General features: G+C 37.1%; 1 protein-coding gene and 1 pseudogene across 8 annotated transcripts in view; one reads left to right on the top strand and one right to left on the bottom strand.

Moving 5' to 3' along the window:
* Rhbdl2 (rhomboid like 2) overlaps window positions 1-22,278 on the bottom strand; it is a 53,021-nt gene that overhangs the window by 4,048 nt on the left and 26,695 nt on the right. For all 8 annotated transcript variants that reach the window (XM_047518596.1, XM_047518591.1, XM_047518641.1 and 5 more), the window contains 2 exons: window positions 3,614-3,714; window positions 1,444-1,504 (listed from right to left, as the gene is read on the bottom strand). In XM_047518596.1, the coding sequence (XP_047374552.1) occupies window positions 1,444-1,504; window positions 3,614-3,714 (162 nt within the window). The remainder of the gene's footprint in view (window positions 1-1,443; window positions 1,505-3,613; window positions 3,715-22,278) is intronic.
* LOC124960050 (Y-box-binding protein 1-like) lies at window positions 15,735-16,942 on the top strand (annotated as a pseudogene).

Here is a 22,278-nt window from a genome sequence, read left to right as displayed (position 1 = left end):
ATGACAGAACATCACAGAAACCACCTTTGGAGATAGCCTACAGATGAAGCAAGGGTTTTCACTCCAACACTGAAAAGTATTAAAATAATTTCCCCACTAAGGATAGTAGGCTATTCTACAAAGTCCTTCATGCAATTGACTAAAGACCCAGGGAACTCGTATGACAACATTTTTTTTTTTTTTTTTTTTTTTTTTGGCCAAATGACTGGTCCATGGGTTCTGGGATGACTCTTAACTTAAGAGCCTCTCCCAGGCCCCAGATATTTGCTTTCCCCTTCTCTGCCAACAATATTCCCTTAGCTTTTTGATTTCTTGGGGAAGGAAAAATTGTCTACAGTATGATATAAACTATAAACAAGTGAACTCTTATCTCAGAATGAAATATTGATGTTTTTATAGTTAAGTGATTCATAAACTCAATTTAGGATCTTTCCACAGAGATAATTGCCCATTGTCCTATGTGGATTATCGAAACCTTGATACCAAAAATATGAGATTTTTTCAAGTGTGATCTCTGCCTTGGCTTTCAAATCTGACCCCAGGGTCTGCCGTCCTCCCCCAACCGCCGCCCCCATGGGTACCTGAAGCAGGTCCCTGAACAAGTTACCATCCACGCCTCTGTCCTTGTTTTCTTCTACTTTGTATGTCTGGCTAGCACCCAAAATCTTTCCTTACTTTCAGACTCAGTTAAAATTCCAGCCCCTCAGGACAGGGGATGTATATGGCTCAGCGGTGAAGCACTTGACTTGCGGGCACCAGGCCCTGGGTTCCGTCCCCAGAACCGCAAAATAAATAAATTAATTAATTTAATTTAATTAAAAAATTCCAGCCCCTCTGTAGATTGTATGTTCTTCCAAACCAAAACTCTTCTAGCATATAATTCTAGAATTTATGGAGATTTCAAAAGCCACCTTAGTCACCCTCCTAGCTTCTGAGACTCTCGGTTCCTTGACCTCCACTCTCGTCTTCAGTCCTCAGCCACCACTCAGGGTTTATATCCTAGATCAGTTAGGGTGGGTTTTGTTTGTTTGTTTTGTTTTTAATCTGAAAATTTAAAACTTGAGGAAGAAGACGGATTATCTCAGTGGTTTCCAGGCTTTTCCTTTGCAGACAAAAATCACATACAGTCTCCAACATTTGAAAGAGAAAGTCCAGTTTATAAAACATCAAGTGAAGCTTTTATGGTTGAAGTAGAGGGGGCACCTAGGGCTGGGCTTTGTTGGGCTTTCCCCACTCTAGAAAGAAACAAGCAAAAAAACGCATCTCAGGCCCCTCTAAGAACCAACCTGAGAGTGGTTCCTGTGAAATTCCTCCCTTCATGCCTAATCCTGTGAAGCCAATAATGCTTTCTGACTCTAGGCAGTATTTGGGAAATGTGAAAAGGCCTTCTGAAGGTGGAACCCATAAAACTGAAGGTGTAAAATGTTCCCCAATCTCACTTACCTATAAGAACGATGACCAGTAATCTGAAAATTCCAAAGACAGGAATCATTTCTCGAAAATTCTTGCAAAGAGAGAAGTCATAATAACGTAAGCAATCTGTTGGCAAAGGAAACCTTTACTCTACCCACTCTTCACCTGCTCTTTGATTCAAACACATGTTTGAGTGTCAGATATTTGCCAAACAAAACATTGTTGTAACAGCCAAGTTTTCAAATGTATTTAGGAAGTACAATACTCGTGCCCTTTGGACAACAAAATGAAGCATGGCATTTAATTCCATGATATAAAATAGACACAGTTTTGAGGACTGGGGGTGTAGCTAAGTGGTAGAGCACTTGCCTAGCACATACAAGGCCCTAGGTTCAATCCCTAGAATGGCGGGGGTGGGGGGGAGGTGTAGAATTTTATTAGCTGGAAATCATTCAAATATAGGTAATATAAAGTCTACACTGAACACGTCAATAAATGAATATATAGGTAGATAGTTAGATAAGTAAATGCCATTAAACTAAGTCTGATGAAATAGTTCCAAGCTTTTTTGGAAATACTTATTGGCTACTTCTTCACTTTCTTTTTCCATAGTTAGCAAAGACTTAACTAAAATTTGAGTATCACTTCAATTTTTTTTTTTAGGTAATTTCAAAAGAAAGGAAAACATTGATCCAAAAACATTGCTCGATTTTAGCTTTGAAAAATGTGCCTGCCTGCAATAGCTCTGGTGTCACTAGAGAACTGCTGAGTCACACATCTCCACTTTAATTCATGGGGTTGCTGCTCCCTCCCCGGTCAAGTCATTAACTCCCTCCCTGGGAAGTGAGGGTGCTGCACCAGGGGTGTTAATTCTAACTCAAGTTATTTTCAAGCTGCTGTGAACATGACCTATAGTAAGAAATAACATAACAACCTAAATCAAAAAGTTCCTTCTCAAAGAGTTCCTTCTCTTATTACATGTGACACACACTGATATTTTTGTTTGTTTGTTTGTTTAATTTTGGGGCACCGTAACTTAAACTGAGTTCACAACCACGAATGGGTTGCAACCCAAAGTTTGAAAAATAATTTTCTAAGAAGTGACTTCTATTTCTGGAACAGTTTTAGAATTGTTTGATATTTGTCCTCCTAGAGTGTTTTTAAAGCACACCTAAATGGGTAAAGGGTTGAGGACAAGTCAGAATTTTTTTCCTGTTTTAAAAAATGGCTGGCACTCTCACGTACCATCATGGGAGTGTAAAATTATATGCCAATTTTGGAGGCATCTGCATATTGAAATTTAAAGTTTTCGTCTAGTAATTCCACTTCTAAGAGTTCATCCTATCAAAAAGGAAAATCACAAATGCAAAACATAAATATAAAAGAAGGTTTCCTACAGTATTATTTGTAATGTGAAAAGCAAAATTATCCTACATTTTTTTTCAATGAGAGTCTGTTAAAAAAAAAAAATCATGATGCAAATATATAAAGGACGCTAGATAGCCCCTGCAAAGACAGAGGGAGATCTCTGTGTACTGACATGGGTGGATGGCAAGGATACCCCAAGAAGATGCAGAACAATACAGGGGAGGCCATTTTTATATAATATTGGTGGAGTTTGAATACATATAGAAAAGTGTTGACACACATCAGACTGTTAAAAGATATTATACTAGGGACCTTGACTTTCTTTTTTTAAACTTAAATTTTTATTTAGTCATTACTTTGCCCCTTCCCCTCCCCCTCATACTGGTCCTGAACCCAGAGGTGTTCTACCACTGAACTACATCCCTGACTCTTTCTATTTTATATTTTGAGATAGAGCTTCAAATAAATTGCTCAAACTGTCCTCAGACTTGCAATCCTCCTGCCTCGGCCTCCTAAGTCACTGGGGTTATAGGCATGTGCCACCTTGCCTGGCGAGTTCACATTACTTTTGAGATAAGAAGAAAACATAAAATATAAAGGGTAAACTCTAATAGCCATATGATTCTCAGAAAGATGAGTGCTCCATACATATTGTTAAATGAAGATTCTTGGAACCAAATAACAGTTATTGTTTTGGAAAAAAAGGGGAAGCAAAGGACATGGTAGAGCACCTGCCTATCATGTCCAAGTCCCTTGGTTCAATTCACAGCACTGCAAAATACTAATCATCATCATCATCATCATCCATGGATTCTATTCCCAAAGTTCTTACCACTAGGACATTCATAAAATAACCTCCCATCAGGGCATAGACTCCTCCTGAAGCACCCACAAGAGACCTGAGTGGATCAAAAATGGAACTGGCAAGGGAACCTGAAGAAATAAAACACAGAGGATCAGACATGATAAGAATCATGAAATACAAATCTCTAACCTAAAGTAAAAGTTTGGTAAATTTGGGCCATTTTTACATTAACAAGCAACAAATTCATTTTATCACTTGTACACTATATAAGTAGAAATACACAGTTTAACTACCCTAATTTTTCTGAACATTAAATGTTTATTAGAAAAGTAGTATTACAGAAATAATAGTATAGACTCTCTGGAGCTAGAATTACCAAATATGTGATCTGAAGAAGTTATTTAACCTCTCTATGCTTGGTTTCCCTACCTCCAGAATAAGGATATTAATAAAATTGACTTCAATGAGTTATCAGGGAAGTATAATACTTAGAACACTACCTAAAATGTATTACATACTTTTGAACTATTATTTCAAAATACTCCATACATTTAGTCAAACTATCAAAATACCTAACATATTCCAGTATCATCTAAGGGCTACGTTTCTCATGGAATCAGGATGTAGGCTTAGAATTCTTATTAACATACCATTTAATCAGATCACCCAAGCAAAATGAAATTTATTTCTTAACCCAATTCTTGATATCCTGGACTAAACAATGCTTTACAACCCACTTCATGCAAACTCTAATGTTTTGTCTGGGCCAGGCACAGTGGTGCACACCTGTAAACTCAGGGGGCTGAGACAGGAGGATCACAAGTTCAAGGCCAGCCTGGGCAATTTAGCAAGACCCTGTCTCGTAAAAATAAAAAGGACTAGAGATGTAATTCAGTAGTAGAGCATCCCCGGATCCAACCCCAGGACCAAAACTAAACCATCTGGGCATCAGACAACAAAGATCAGAGAGAAGAAATAATTTAGATGAGGAATCTGATTGCTAAGGTACTACCTTAAGTGAGACTACAGCCTACCGTTCATGAAGAGGAACCCAGACTGATCCCAGCAAATCTGAAGTTGTTAAAATGGAGTTTAGGGTTCAGATATATAGATGGAGGCAACTTGAATTCATAAGACAGTACTAGAGAGAAGACGACTGCACACAAAGAAAGAAGCACGTGAGGAAATTACCAAAACCAGGGAGAAAACAACCAAAAGCAGGTGAGAACACCACCTGCTACTCACACAGCACCCAACGGGCTAGATAACTTTCTAAACTAAAACTTCATAATTCATGGAGCATTGGGTAGAGTACACAAAAGGATCCTAGCCAGTAGTGAGAGTAATCAGTACTCAACCTGACTTGAAACAATTTCACATAGCAAATTTTACCAGGAAAGATCAGACTGCCTCCAAGTAACTTGCGTTTCAGAACAAATCTAAAGAATATTAATAGGAATATAAAAATATCTGTCATCCAACAAGGTAAAATATACAGCATCCAGTCAAAAATGATCAGACATGTGAAGAGGCAGAAATAATGAGACATAAAGAGAGAGGTCAACCAAATAAAACCCACCCAGAAATAACTCAAGTGTTAAATTTAGGATATAAAGTCACTAAACAATTATTCAACTGTATCCTCTGTGTCCTAAAGTTAAAGACATGTAAGTCATAAAACACTCAAATTAACTCTCTAAAGATTAAAACTGTAATGTCTGAAATGATAAAAATAAACTAAGTTGGTTTGATGGCAAATTAGACATTGCAGAAGAAAAAAAAATAATTAATTTGACACAGCACTAGAAACTATCCCAAACAAAACACACAGACTATATTTATTTATAAATATTATATATTTATTTTAAAAATAAATATAGCTTTAGTAAGCTATAGGACAACTTCAAACAATCTAAAAAATATGTAATTGAAGGGCTGGGGATACAGCTCAGTTGGTAGAGTGTGTGCCTCACAAGCACAAGATCCTGGGTTCAATCCCCAGCAACAACACACTAAAAAAGTAATTGGAGTTCCCAGTGAAGAAGAGAGAAGTCAAATACAGAAAAAATATTTGAAGAAATTATGGTTGAATTTTTTTGCCAAAGTATGATGAAAACTACAAACCCACAGATCCAAAAAGCTCAACAAACCCCAAGCACAAAAAAAGCACAAGAAACATGAAGAAAATTACACCAAAACTTCAAAAAAAAAAAATCAAATTGCTCAAAACCAGAGAAAAATTTCAAATCCAGAGTAAAAACACATGTTTCATATTAAGGAACAAAGATAAGGATTATAATAGATTTCCCATTGGAAAACAACACAGCATGAAGACAGGAGAGCAACATATTTAAAGTACTGAGGGAAAAATAGTGTCAAATTTGTATTCTATACGTCGTAAAAATATCTTCCAGGGGCTGGGGTTGTGGCTCAGTGGTAGAGCGCTTGCCTAGCATGGGTGAGGCACTGGGTTCAATTCTCAGCACCACATAAAAATAAATAAAATAAAGGTCCATCAACAACTAAAAAAAATAATTTAAAAAAATCTTCCCTTGTAAGCACAAAGCCCTGGGTTTGATTCCCAGCACCCAAAAAAAAAAAAAAAAATCTTCCAAAAATGAAGGTGCATTGTTGGTGGGGGGGTGGCTTGCAGTGGAAGAGCACTTGCCTAGCATGTGTGAGGCCCTAGGTTTCATCCCCAGCACCAAGCTCAGAGGTAGAACACATGCTTAGCATTCTGGAGGCCCTGAATTCAGTCCCTAGCCTCCCCTCCTCCAAAAGAAGAGATAAAGCAAAATATTTTTTCAGATATAGAAAAACTGAAAGAGGGCTGGGGATATAGCTCAGTTGGTAGAGTGCTTGCCTTGCAAGCACAAGGCCCTGGGTTCAATCCCCAGCACCGCAAAAAAAAAAAAAAAAAACTGAAAGAATTGACCTACTGACACATAACATAAGAAATGTTAAGGGACATCTCAGGCTCTGCAAATTTTAAGAATATGAGCAAACATACAAGTTTTGTTCTTATTATTTAAATCTCTCTTAAGAGATTTTAAACAATATTTGTGTAAGCAAAAATAATAATGTGGCCAGACGCACACCTGTAATTCCAACTATTTGGGAGGCTGAGGTAGGAGGATCACAAGTTTGAGGCAGCCTTAGCAACTTAGCAAGACCCTGTCTCAAAAATTAAAATTAAAAATCATAATAATGTAATGAGAGATTTATAACATGTAAAAGTAAAATGTGTAACAACACCAGGCTAAAGGGGAGAAATAAAATATATAGTTTGTAAAGTTATCATTATATGTAAAGTGATATACTATCACTTGAAGGTAGATTGTGATAAGCTAAAGACACATACCAAAAACCCTAAAGCAAACACTAAAATAACAAATCAAAGAATTAAAGTTCATAAGCCAACAAGGAAGATAAAATAGAATCATAAAAAATACACAATCCAAAAAAGGCAAAAAAAAGAAAAGAAAAATAGATAAAAGGAACACAGAACAAATAGCAATGTATTGAGCTCAACCCTAATCACTAATCACATTAAATAACATTAAATGCAAATCTGGGTGGTTCAAACACCAAATTAAAAGTCAGGGATTATGAAATTGGATTTAAAAAATAGGATCCAACTATGTGCTGCCTGCCAGAAATGTTTAAAGACAAAGACACAAATTAGGTTAAAAATAAAATGATTGACAAGGTATGCTCACATTAATTTTCAAAAAAGGTGTTCTGCATTAAAGTAAATTTTAGAACATACTGTATTATCACAAATAATTTCATTTCATACAGATATAGGGATCAATTCATCAGGAAAACTTAACAATCCTAAATGTTTACATACCTCATAATAGAACTTCAAAATACATGAAGCAAAAAATGATAGAACCACAGGATAAACAGAAAAATCTATCATTATAATCAGAGATTCAACATCCCATTCTTAAACTACAGAAAAAGTCGACAGAAAATGAGTAAGTCTATAGGATAAAACACAATAAAATTTATACAAATGACATTTACAAAATACTCCATCAAGGAAGAGCAAAACACACATTCTTTGCAAATACACACAGAATACTTATCAGGCCATATTCTGGACCATAAGACAAATCTTAATACACCTGAAAGGATTCAATTCATATAAAGTTTGTTCTTTAACCACAATTAAACTAGAAATCAACAACAGAACATCTCTAGAAAATCTACAAATATTTGGAAACTAAATAGCACACTGTAAATAACCCATGTGGAAAGAAGAAACCAAAAGAGAAACTAAGAGAGTATTTTAAGCTAGATACAAACAAATAAAACAACATATCAAAATTTGAGGCATATTGCTATAGTGCAACTCTTTGGGAGAAATTAAACACTAATGTTAGAAAAGAAGCAAATTCCAGTCAGTGGCCTTACCTTCCATCTTAATCAACTAGAAATAGCAAATGAAACACCAAGTAACAGAGCAAAGGAAATAATAAAGAACAGAGCAGAAATCAGTGAAATGAAAAACAAAAAATCAGTAGGAAAAAAGTAATGAAACCAAAAACTGTTCTTTCACTGAGAAGATCAATAAATACAATAACCTCTAATCAAACTGATCAAGGAACAAAGGAAAAAAGATACAAATATTTCATTCCGATATCTGGAATGAAAAAATTATATCACTACAAATTTATCAGCTATTAAAAGATAATAGGAGCAAGGCGTGGTGGTACATACCTGTAATCCCAGCAGCTCAGAAGACTGAGGCAGGAGGATCACAAGTTCAAAGCCAGCCTCAGCAAATTAGTGAGGCCCTAAGCAACTTAGTGAGACCCTGTCTCAAAAATAAAAGGGACTGGGGACATAGCTCAGTGGATAAGCATAGCTGGATTCAATCCCCAGTACCAAAAAAAAAAAAAAAAAAAGATAATAGGGGGCCAAGTGTGGTGGCACACACCTATAATTTCAGTAACTCAGGAGCCTGAGGCAGGAGGATTCCAAGTTTGAGACCAGCCTGGGCAATTTAGTAAAACCATCTGTGAAAATAAAAAATAAAAAGGGCTGGAAATGTAGCTCAGTAATAGAGTACATTGTCCCCAATGCCACAAAAATAGTAGTAATAATAATAACAGAATATTATAAGTAATTTTATGCCAATAAAGATGACATCTTAGACAAAAAGGACAAATCTCTTGAAAAACACAAACTCCCAAAGCTCACTCAGAAGAAATAGCCCCATATCTACTAAAGGTATCAAGTTGCAGTTTAAAATCTCCCAACAAAGAAAAAAACTCCGGACCCAGATGGCTTCACTGATGAATTATAACAAACATTTAAGGAAGGAGTAATTGTTCTATACAAACCGTTCCATAAAATTGAAGAGAATGGAATACTTCCTACTTTATTCTATAAGGCAAGGCATTAGCCTGATACCAAAATCAGTCCGACATTACAAGAAAACTACAGTTCAGTATTTCTCATGAACTGATGCAAAATTTCTAAGCAAAATTGTAGCAGGTCAAATCCAACAATATAAAAAAGGGTAATACATCATGATCCCAAAAAGCAAGACTGATTTAACATTTCAAAATTAGTCAATGTAATTCCCCATATTATATACTAAAGCAGACAAAAAAGAAACAATCATCATAATAGACACAGAAAAGGCATTTGAAAAAATTCCATACCTTTGTGTGATTAAAAACATTGAACAAACTAGAAATGTAAGGAAATTTCCTCAACCTAATGAAGAGTGAGTATAAAAAAATCACAGCTAACATCACCTTAACAATGAAAAATGGGATCCTTTCCCTTTACAATCAAGAACAAAGATGTCCAGTGTCCTACTTTAGCATTATCCTGGAGGTTCTAGACAGTACAATAAAACAGAAACAAATAAATAAAATAAATAAATAAATAAATATCATCTGGATTGAAAAGGAAGAAATAAAACTGTTTCTGTTCACAAACATAGCAATCTGTGTCAAAAATCTAATGAAATTAACACCACCAAAAAAAAAAAATTATAAGTAATAATAGTTGAGTCTAGTAAAGTCAGAAGATAAAAGATAATATACACCAAAAAATCAGCTATATTTCGGGGTGATAGCAATGAAAAATCAGAAATAGAAATTTTAAAAATAGATATGCATGGTGGCACATGCCTATAATCCCAGTTACTCAGGAAGCTGAGGCAGGAGGATTGCAAGTTCAAAAGTTTGAGGTCACCTTGGACAACGTAGCAAGACCCTGTCTCCAAATTAAAAAAAAAAAAAAAAAAAAAAAGTAAAGGGCTGGGGATGTAGCTCAATAGTAGAGTACTCCTGGGTTCAGTCGCCAGGATAGATGGATGATAGATAGATAGATATAAGAAAGAAATGTTTTAAAGAAAATCATTTACAATACATCCAAAATATTTTGAAGCACAAGCTTGCCTAGCATGTGCAAGGCCCTAGGTTCAATCCCCAGCACTGCAAAAGAGAGGGCAAGAAAGCGAGAGATACATAGAGATAAATCTGACCAGAAATGTAAAAGACCTAAACACTGAAAATTTTGAAAAATACTCAAAGGAATTTTGAAAGACCCACTAAATGGAACGATATATTGTGTTCATTGGTTGAAAATCTCAAAATTGTTGAACTGTCATTTCTAGCCAAGTAAGTGATACAGGCCCATAATCCCAGAGGCTGAGGCTGGAGGATCACAAGTTCTAGGCTAGCCTGGGCCACTTATCAAAACTCTGTCTCAAAATTTTAAAAAGGACTGTGGATATATCTCAGTGATAAATTGTTCACCTAGCATGTATGAAGCCCCAAGTTTAATCCCCACTCCTGAAAAACAAAATGTCAGTTCTCTCCAAGTAGATCTATAGATTTGATGCAATTGAAATTCAAATCCCAGCAGATTCTTTTTGCAGAAATTGACAAGATGATTAATATGGAAATGCAAAGTACCTACAATAGCCAAAGACTATGAAAAAGAACAATATTGGAGAGCTAGCCCTTCTGATTTCAAGACTTACTAGAAATCCAAAGCAGTGTGATATTGGTATGAAGATATACAAATATCTAAGTGGAACAGAATAGAAAATCCACAAATAAACACAAATATACATACGGATGATGAATTTCAACAAAGGTACAAAGGCAATTCAGTGGAAAAAGAATTCTTATCAATAAATGTTGTAGAACGAGCATCTATGTGCAAAATACTTCAGTTCATACTTTGCAGCATACTTTGTATATAAAAACATCCCAGAGCTGGGTGCGGTGGTGCAGGCCTATAATCCCAGCAGCTCGGGAAGCTGAGGCAGGAGGATCGAGAGTTCAAAGCCAGCTTCAGCAAAAGCGAGGCGCTAAGCAACTCAGTGAGACCCTGTCTCTAAATAAAATACAAAATAGGGCTGGGGATGTGGCTCAGTGGTCGAGTGCACCTGAGTTCAATACCTGGTACCAAAAAAAAAAAAAAAAAAAAAAAAAAAAAAAAAATCACAGACCTAATGTAAAGCTAAAATTATAAAACTTCAAGAAGAAAGAATTGTGACCTTATATTAGGCAAAATTTCTGTGATATGACAACAAAAAGCATAATCCTTTGAATTAGGAAACTGATAAATCAGACAATCAAAGTTTAAAACTTCTATAATAGATGCTATTAAGAGAAAGAAAAACAAGACATGGCTCAGGAGAAAATATTTGAACATCATATATTTAATGAAGGACTTGTTATTACATATATACACATATATTATTTGGGTACACATATATACACACATATATATGCATGTGTGTATGTAGATACACACACACACACACACACACACATATATTTTACTATTCCTGGCTAACCCAGTTTTTTAAATGGCAGATGATTTAAACAGAACTTTAACATATGCATGGCAAATGAGCACATAAAAAGATGCTCACAATCATTAGTCATTAGTAAATGCAAATTAGGGCTAGGGCTATATAGCTCAGCAGTAGAGTGCTTGCCTAGCATGCACAAGAGAAGCTTAGAAGAAATGCACATTAAAATCCCCTGAGAAAAAATTAATTAAAACCTACTAAGATAATAACACACTTAATAGATTGGCTAAACTAAGACCAACCATATCAAATGGTGAGGATGTGGATTAACAGGAACTTCCCATGGGAGTGTAAAATGGCACCACATTGTATTTGCTACAGTATGACCTGACCGTTCCACTCCTAGTTGTATACCCAAGAGAAATGAAATCATATCACCACACAAAGATTTGTGCACAAATGTTCACAGCAGTATTTTTTATAAGAGCCAAAAAGTGGAAACAACCCAAACATACATGAACTGACAAGTGGATAAGGAAAATATGGTAAACCGTACACTAGAATGTTGTCCTGCAATAAAAAAGAATAAAATGTTATATGTGGTACATGAATGAATATTGAAAATGTTCTGCTGAGTGAAAAAATCCAGTGACAAAAGACCACATATTGTATAATTCCACTTATATGAAATGTCTAGAATGAACAAGCAGTAGCTTGTACCTGGGACAAGGGTGTGGGGCAGAGTGAGGGTTGACTGCTAATGGGTACAGAATTTCTTTGGAGGATAGAATTGTTCTAAAATTATGTGATGTGATGTGATGTGATGATGGGTACATAACCCTGTAAATTAACTAACACCCATTTAATTATACACTTTAAATGGGTGAATTGTATCATATGTATGCTGCTAAAAAGTTTGTTCCTTAAAAAGTTAAAAGATACCCTACCACAGAATCAAGTCATTCCAGTCCTAGGTATTTACCTAAGAGAAATGAAAACACTTATTCACACAAAGACTTGAACACAAATATTCATAGCAGCTTCATTTGTAATAGCCTCAAACTGAAAATGACCCAAATATCCATCAACAAGATGGGAATGAATAAATACATTATAATATATTCCTACGATGAAATGTTACCCAGCCATAAAATGGAATCAAGTATTGATATACACAAAATGGAAAAATCTCAAAATATTTATTCTGAGTGAAAGAAGTCAGACAATACAGAGGATCCCATTTAAATAAAATTCTAGAAAACACAAACTAATCTATAATTTCAGGAAATATATTGCTGGGAAGGGGAGGTCACAAGATAATGTTCTGGGAGGTGACTGGATTTTGATAATGGTTAATATACACATATCAAACTCATCAGGTTTACAACTTGGACAGAGAACATGTGGCACATGCAGCCTTTGAATCACCTCTTTAAAAGCCCCCTTGCTTCCCCTGATGGGTGGAATCACTGCCTCTGGGACAGCAGAACTCTGTTTCTCCTTTACTAGAAAAGCAATGAAACTTCTTTTTCCTTTTTCTCAAAACCACGTCCTAGTTATTGGATTGGCACTGGGGACAACTGAGCTTTTGGTAACAAATTTGGTACCCCAAATAGGACCTGAGAGCAGCTCCGCTCCAGCTTTTTTGGGCAGACCTGGCCCCCACCATCCAAGGAACCCCACTTCCATGCTGAGGACACAAGGGGGCTGGCGAACTTGTTGAAAGTCAACTGCAGGAGAGTTAGGAGATGGGTTGCTCCATCATGGTCCACTTTGAGAAAAAGGAAACTGAATGCGATAAAGTCACAACACCCTTGGCCATCTGCCTCTGCAAAGGGAAGCCTAAAGAAAAGGATGGAAAGGACCTCCTCCATTGAATGTGAATATGCCTAGTCACGATCCCTGCCTTATGCATGCCTTGTCCAGTCACCTACCAACTGCCACCATGAACCTCTGGACTCCCTGATGCTGAATAACCTTAACCGTCCATGCCCCACCTGATAGAGAACAAGGACTTTGGGTCACTTTCCCCACAACTTCGTCCTCTCTCAGCAGGAAGTAGCTTGGAGATGTCTTCGCCCATTTTTCCACAGAAATAGAATGTAGAAATCAGCAGTGGGGAAATGTAACAGTGGTTCACTTTATGCTTTGAATATAGCCCCTGTTTCTCTGCCACTGCAATTTATTTTTAAAATGGACACATTTCTTTCTCTTCCTCTTTCCCTTCTCCTTCCTAATCTCTTCCCCTCCCTAATCTCAGGGAAACAGTATTATCTATCTTCCCCACCCTAGGCAGAGTTATCTGTCCTTGAGCACACATCCACCACAGGAACAAAGTAATTCAGAATTTGGGAATGGCACCAGATCTCAGAAATGATTACCTTCTTAATTTACAAGCAAATTACAACTCCTGCAGAAAACGGGTGAAATGTAGCCTTTGAATTACCCCCTGTTACTCCTGATGGGCAGAATCAGCCTCTGGGACAGAAGAACACTGTTTCTCTTTTGCTAGCACAGGAATAAAAATTCTTTTTCCTTTTTCTCAAAAAAAAAACAAAAAAAACTCATTAGGTTGTACATTTTAAAGGTATAAAATTTATAGTTATCAGTGTAACTTCACTGAACAAACAAAAACACTACAGATCCCAAGGCCAGATCACCAGAGATTCTGATTCAGTCAATCTGGTGGGATCTGGATGGCTTTAGTTGTGACAAGCTCCCCAAGTGATTCTGACCTTCTGTCAGTCTGAGGGATACTGTGCTAGACTGCAGACCAGCACTCCCCAATCTTTAATGTGTGTCTGAGTCTCCTGTGAACTTGTTAAAAGGAGGAATCTGACTAGCAGGTCTGCTCTGGGCCCAAGATGCTGCATTTTAACAAGCTCCCAAGCGATGCTGATGCTTCTGATCCATGGACCTGGGGACACATTTTATCAGGAACCAAGGATAAGAAAACTAGAATTATACTATATATGAAGAGTTCTGAAAAATAAAAAAGCAAGAAAGGCAATGAAGTCAAGCAGCAGAGGGGAATGAAGAGCATTCTTGGATGTTTTGACTTTCTTTTGGCTACTGTAAATTTTTTAGAAGGGTATACAACATGACCTGATCATCGTTTGAGGAGGATGATCCAAAGAGCAGTGTGAATAGACCAGAATGGCAAAGAGACACCTGCCAAGAAGCTATTACAAAATCAGGCGGAGGATGCGAACAGGTTATTCACGTTCTCCCTTGGCTCTCTGTGACTGGGCTGAGTCCACAGGTTGAAATCAAGCCATGGGGCAAACAGGGATGTAGAAGCTGGAATCAGGCAAGGCCTGACCATCCCAAAGGGCCTTCAAGGGCAGGAAAAAAGAGGTGTGTGCAGGAACAGAAGGAGAAGGTGGAAAAACAGGATCCAAAAAAAAAGGAGGGAAGTAGGATGAGGAGCTGTGTCACTAAGCCTTGTCAATTTTATATATATATATATATATATTTCCCCCACATTCAATTTTATCTCAATGTGGCTCATGAACGCTTCCTGCTCTCTACCCCACTGCCACTGCACCATGCCCTTTTTGGTCATCACAGGCCCTTACTGGAACCCCTGGCTGTAGGAAACTTTTGATCAATTAAAAAAAAAAAAAATGGTGAGAACTATTAATAGGTTGAATTATGCACCCAAAATAAAAAAATATTTGTTAGAGTCCTAACCCCCAGTACCTTATTTGGACATAGGTGACCATATTTGGAAATAGGGTTCTTGCTGATGTGACTAGTTGAGGTCATTCTGAAGCAGGGTGGGTTCCCCAAACCACTATGGCTGGTGTCCTAGAAGAGAAAACTGACTGGGGATGTAGCTCAGGGGTAGAACACTTGCCTAGCATATGCAAGACCCTGGGTTCAATCCCCAGAACCTTCTAAAGGAGGACACCAAGACTCATAGCTACCACCAGAAGCTAGGACAAGGCAAGGATGGATTCACCTTCAGGTTTCAGAGGGAGCAGAGTCCTACTGATGTCTTAATTTCAAACTTCTAGCCTCCTGAGCTAGGAAACAATATATTCCTGTTTTTCTTTTTTAGCTTTATCTATTTGTTCCCATTTATTTATTCCCTTATTTTATTTATTCACTTTATATATTTATTCTCTTATTTTGTGGTACTGAGAATTGAACCCAGGGGCACTCTACCACTATATCCCCATTTTTATTTTTGGTTTTGAGACAAGGTCGTGCTAAGTTGTTGAGAGCGTTCGATCGGTAGCGGGAGCGGAGAGCGGACCCCAGAGACCCCTGAGCAGCCCCACCTCCGCCGCTGGCCTAGTTACCATCACACCCCGGGAGGAGCCGCAGCTGCCGCAGCCGGCCCCAGTCACCATCACCGCAACCATGAGCAGCGAGGCCGAGACCCAGCAGCCGCCCGCCGCCCCCGCCCTCAGCGCTGCGGACACCAAGCCCAGCACCACGGGCAGCGGCGTAGGGAGCGGCGGCCCGGGCGGCCTTACATCCGCGGCGCCTGCCGGCGGGGACAAGAAGGTCATCGCAACGAAGGTTTTGGGAACAGTAAAATGGTTTAATGTAAGAAACGGATATGGTTTCATCAACAGGAATGACACCAAGGAAGATGTATTTGTACACCAGACTGCCATAAAGAAGAATAACCCCAGGAAGTACCTTCGCAGTGTAGGAGATGGAGAGACTGTGGAGTTTGATGTTGTTGAAGGAGAAAAGGGTGCGGAGGCAGCAAATGTTACAGGCCCTGGTGGAGTTCCAGTTCAAGGCAGTAAATACGCAGCAGACCGTAACCATTATAGACACTACCCACGTCGTAGGGGTCCTCCACGCAATTACCAGCAGAATTATCAGAACAGTGAGAGTGGGGAAAAGAATGAGGGATGGAGAGTGCTCCCGAAGGCCAGGCCCAACAACGCCGGCCCTACCGCAGGCGAAGGTTCCAACCTTACTACATGCGGAGACCCTATGGTCGTGGACCACAGTATTCCAACCCTCCTGTGCAGGGAGAAGTGATGGAGGGTGCTGACAACCAGGGTGCAGGAGAACAAGGTAGACCAGTGAGACAGAATATGTATCGGGGTTATAGACCACGATTCCGCAGGGGCCCTCCTCGCCAAAGACAGCCTAGAGAGGATGGCAATGAAGAGGATAAAGAAAATCAAGGAGATGAGACCCAAGGTCAGCAGCCACCTCAACGTCGGTACCGCCGCAACTTCAATTACCGACGCAGACGCCCAGAAAACCCTAAACCACAAGATGGCAAAGAGACAAAAGCAGCCGATCCACCAGCTGAGAATTGGTCCACTCCCGAGGCTGAGAAGGGCGGGGCTGAGTAAATGCCGGCTTACCATCTCTACCATCGTCCGGTTTAGACATCCAACAAGAAGAAGTGAATATGAAATTCCAGTAATAAGAAATGAACAAAAGATTGGAGCTGAAGACCTTAAGTGCTTGCTTTTTGCCCGTTGACCAGATAACTAGAACTATCTGCATTATCTATGCAGCATGGGGTTTTTATTATTTTTACCTAAAGATGTCTCTTTTTGGTAATGGCAAACGTGTTTTTTTTTAAAAGCCTGGTTTTTCTTAATACACCTTTAAAGGTTTTTAAATTGTTTCATATCTGGTCAAGTTGAGATTTTTAAGAACTTCATTTTTAATTTGTAATAAAAGTTTACAACTTGATTTTTTCAAAAAAGTCAAACTGCAAGCACCTGTTAATAAAGGTCTTAAATAATTGTCAAAAAAAAAAAAAAAAAAAAGTTGCTGAGATCGGCCTTGAACTTGTGATCCTCCTTTCTCAGCTTCCCAAGTCACCAGAATTACAGGGGTGTGCCACTGTGCCAGGCTCAATCCTGTTGTCTTCAGCCACCCAATTTGTGGTACTTTGTTATAGCAGCTAGGAAACTAACAGAACCATTCAATGAAATATATGTGTATTTACGTATTTATAAATTACATATATATGTACTACTATAGTGGTACTATACTACAAAATAGAATTTAAAAACAATATTTTTAAATTATTTTTACTTCATTAATGCTATATAAAATCTTTCAATGAGTAGTGTTTTTTAAGTAGGCTTCATTATGTTTGAAAACCTTGGTTAAATATCATGATACAGAAATGCAAAGATGTAATTCTAAATTCAATTATTTTCTATTGAAACGACTATCATGGTCAAATTTTAAAATTAAAAAACGATATGTTTCTTTCAAATAGAATTGTATCACTGACTACATAATTGTGCTCACTCCAATTATGCAAAAATCTTGTTTCAGTTTGGCTAATTCCCACTTTCCCCAGTGTCAGTCATTTGTTCTTGCAAAATAATCAAAGTGCCACATTAAAGTTTAAAGCTCACTAAAACTCTTCACTGAGAAATTTAAAACCAATTAAGGAATTATTTCCCTGCCTTCTAAGTGTGAATTTATGAGATGTTGCATCATTTTCAGCAGCAAAATCACATAATGATGAAACAACTTCCAATTTTCAAAATGCCTTTTGCATAGCATGAATATTTTTAGAAAAGCAGTTATTTTCTCACTCCTTTGAGGGAAAAATGTAATCATGTCCTCAAAGGGACATATCGCATCTTTGTTTTTTCAACATCTGTTAAGTAGCATACTACTAAAAACCTTTTATTATCACAGAAAAAAATCAGCAAATTGGACACCCATCTTTTTGTAAGAGAAAAACATGTAAACTAATCTAAGCCAACAACTCTTGTAAGTAATTTACCATGAAATAATCAGTGAATCTCTGGGAAATAATAAGAGATTCTTATGACAACTCCTTACTCAGGATGTCCTTTACTCTTTGTGAAGATTATCGCATTTATTTAACCAGACCCACACAGACTGCAACAAATCCTACAACATTAAAGAGAACAAGCCAGGGAGGGCTTTACGTTCCTGTGTGCTGTAGAACTCCCACGCTACCCCCAGGAAACTGCATGTACTCTATAACACATAAAGACTGTGGGGCCCATCTCAACCTGTGTATTACATATTAGTTATACTTGATATTTTGCTCATTTTTTAGAAATAAGTGTATTGGTAAGCCAAGTGCCTGCCCATGCCTGTAATCCCTGTACTCAAGAGGCTAGGATTGAGTCTAGGAGCTTGAGACCAGCCTGGGCAACATGAGACACTCTTAAGGAAAAGAAAGAAAGAAATGCATTGGCAAAATGTATCTACAAAAAGCCTACAGCCAACAGCTACCATTCTACTTAGTGGTAAAAGACTCATTGCTTTCTATTAAAGAGCAAGAACAAGGCCAGCATAACTGTTCTCCCTACTCTTGCTCAACATAGTGGTGGAAATGCTGGCCACCACAACAAGGCAAGAAAAGATGAAAAAGTCATGCAGATTGAAAATGAAAGAATAAAACAGCCCCTATTCATAGATGGCATGATGATTCACAGATGACAAGAAAACTCAAGGGAATCTAAAAAAAAAAAAATTTAAACCATAGAACTAATAAGCAAGTTAAGTAAGTCACAAGACAAAAGATAAGCATACAAAAATTAGTTGTATTCCTGTGTACCAGCAATGAACACACAGACACTGATTAAAAAATGCAGGAGCACCTACGAGACCTAAATAAGAGACACACTGTGCTCATGGGTTGAAAGACTCAACACAGTAAAGATTTTTTGGTTCTTCCCCAAATTAATAGGTTTAATGAACTGCTATCTAAATCACAGAAAGAATTCTCAGTTATATACAGGATTGTTGTAAAAGTATATGGAAAGGCAAAAAAACTAAAACAGCAAAAATATTTTTAAGTAAAGAATAAAATAGGAATCATTCTTAGTGAATTCAAGAGTTCTTATATAGCTACAGTAACTAATGCTATACAGTATTATTTGAGAGACACACAGATCAATGGAATAAAAAGCCGCACAAGCAATTCAGTAAAGGAAACACAGTTCTTTTAACAAATTGTTCTGGCATAATTGGATATTCATAGGTCAAAGAAACAAACAGAACCTCATATTATAGAAAAATTAACCAACTCAAAACTGATCACATGCACCTCTGCCCACTCTCAGGGAATATACCCCACCTGAGGGTCACCACCCCTAGAGAGGCAGCTTCCTTGTGGAGCACTGCATTATCAACTTCCTCCAAGACTTCAGGCTACTGAACGATAAGAGGGGATATACTAGCAATCTTCAGGGGCATTATAAGTCAATAGAGGAAATCTGCAATATCTTAATGATCCACTGATTCCTGAACAATATGAGAAAACAAGGGAAGAAAATGCCCCAAACAAATCTAGATGTTACATCAATAAAATCCAATGACAGCATGGCAGAAGAAATGACAGAAAGGGAGTTCAGAATGTACATAATTAAAATGATCAGGGAAGCAAATGATGAGATGAAAGAGCAAATGCAGGCATTGAATGATTGCACCAATCAACAGTTAAAAGAGTAAATACAGGAAGCAAAAGATCATTTCAATAAAGAGAGATATTGAAAAAAAACCAAACAGAAATCCTTGAAATGAAGGAAACAGTAAACCAAATTAAGAACTCCATAGAAAGCATAACCAATAGGATAGAACACCTGGAAGACAGAACCTCAGATATTGAAGACAAAATATTTAACCTTGAAAACAAAGTTGAACAAACAGAGAAGATGGTATGAAATCATGAACAGAATCTCCAAGAACTATGGGATATCATGAAAAGGCCAAATTTGAGAATTATTGGGATTGAGGAAGGCTTAGAGAAACAAACCAAAGGAATGAACAATCTATTCAATGAAATAATAGCAGAAAATTTCCCAAATCTGAAGAATGAAATGGAAAATCAAGTTCAAGAGGCTTATAGGACTCCAAATACACAAAATTACAACAGACCCACACCAAGGCACATTATAATGAAAATACCTAACATACAAAATAAAGACAGAATTTTAAAGGCTGTGAGAGAAAAGAACCAAATTACATTCAGGGGGAAACCAATACGGATATCAGCAGATTTTTCAATCCAGACCCTAAAAGCTAGAAAGGCCTGGAACAACATTTTTCAAGCTCTGAAAGAAAATGGATGCCAACCAAGAATCTTATACCCAGCAAAACTTACCTTCAAATTTGATGATGAAATAAAATCATTCCATGATAAACAAAAGCTAAAAGAATTTACAAAAAGAAAGCCAGCATTACAGAACATTCTCAGCAAACTATTCCATGAGGAAGAGATAAAAAACAAAGAAGCAAAGGGAGGAATTATCCTAAAGGAACTGTCAAATAAAGGAGGAACCAATTTGTGTCAAAAAAATAAATAAATAAATAAATAAAATTTTAAAAATGAACCAAATGACCGGGAATACAAATCATATCTCAATAATAACCCTGAATGTTAATGGCCTGAATTCATCAATCAAAAGACATAGACTGGCAGATTGGATTAAAAAGAAAGATCCAACAATATGTTGCCTGCAAGAGACTCACCTCATAGAAAGAGATACCCATAGACTAAAGGTGAAAGGATGGGGAAAAACATACCATGCACACGGACTCAGCAAAAAAACTGGAGTATCCATCCTCATTTCAGATAACGTGGACTTCAAGCCAAAGTTACTCAGAAGGGATAAAGAAGGACATTTCATACTGCTTAAGGGAAGCATAAATCAGCAAGATATAACAATCATAAACATCTATGCCCCAAACAGTGGCTCATCCATGTATGTCAAACAAATCCTTCTCAATTTTAGAAACCAAATAGACCATAACACAATAATACTAGGTGATTTTAACATGCCTCTCTCACCACTGGACAGATCTTCCAAACAAAAATTGAACAAAGAAACCATAGATCTCAATAACACAATCAATAATTTAGACTTAACATACATTTACAGAATATACCATCCAACCAAGAGCGAATACACTTTCTTCTCAGCAGCACATGGATCCTTCTCTAAAATAGACCATATATTATGCCACAAAGCTAATGTTAGCAAATACAAGAAGATAGAGACACACTACCTTGTATTCTATCAGATCATAATGCATTGAAGTTAGAAATAAATAAGAGTAAAAAACAGAAACTACTCCAACACCTGGACATTAAACAATATGCTATTATATGATGAATAGATAACAGAAGATATTAGGAAGGAAATTAAAAAATTCTTAGAGGTAAATAAGAACAAAGAAACATATCAAAATCTCTGGGACACTATGAAAGCAGTACTTAGAGGAAAATTTATTTCATGGAGCGCATTTAATAAAAGAAGTAAAACTCAACAAATAAACAACCTAACACTACAGCTCAAAACCCTAGAAAAAGAAGAACAGACCAACACCAAAAATAGTAGAAGACAGGAAATAGTTAAACTCAGAGCTGAAATCAACGAAATTGAAACAAAAGAAACAATACAAAAAATTGACAAAATAAATAGTTGGTTCTTCGAAAAAATAAACAAAATTGATAAACCTTTAACCACACTAACAAAGAGAAGATGAGAGAAAACCCAAATCACTAAAATTCGGAATGAACAAGGAAATATCACAACAGACACGACTGAAATACAAAACATAATTAGAAGCTATTTTGAAAATCTATACTCCATCAAAATAGAAAATTTCGAAGACATCAACAGGTTTCTAGAGACATATGAATTGCCTAAACTGAACGAGGAGGACATACACAATTTAAATAGACCAATTTCAAGTAATGAAATAGAAGAAGTCATCAAAAGCCTACCAACAAAGAAAAGTCCAGGACCAGATGGGTTCTCAGCCGAGTTCTACAAAACCTTTAAAGAAGAGCTCATTCCAATACTTCTCAAAGTATTCCATAAAATAGAAGAGGAGGGAACCCTCCCAAACTCATTCTATGAAGCCAATATTACCCTGATACCTAAACCAGACAGAGACACATCGA

This window comes from Sciurus carolinensis, chromosome 1, assembly GCF_902686445.1.
Source record: "Sciurus carolinensis chromosome 1, mSciCar1.2, whole genome shotgun sequence".
Taxonomy (NCBI): Eukaryota; Metazoa; Chordata; class Mammalia; order Rodentia; family Sciuridae; genus Sciurus; species Sciurus carolinensis.
Note: the sequence above shows the minus strand (reverse complement) of the source record. Positions and strands in the feature narration are given on the sequence as shown.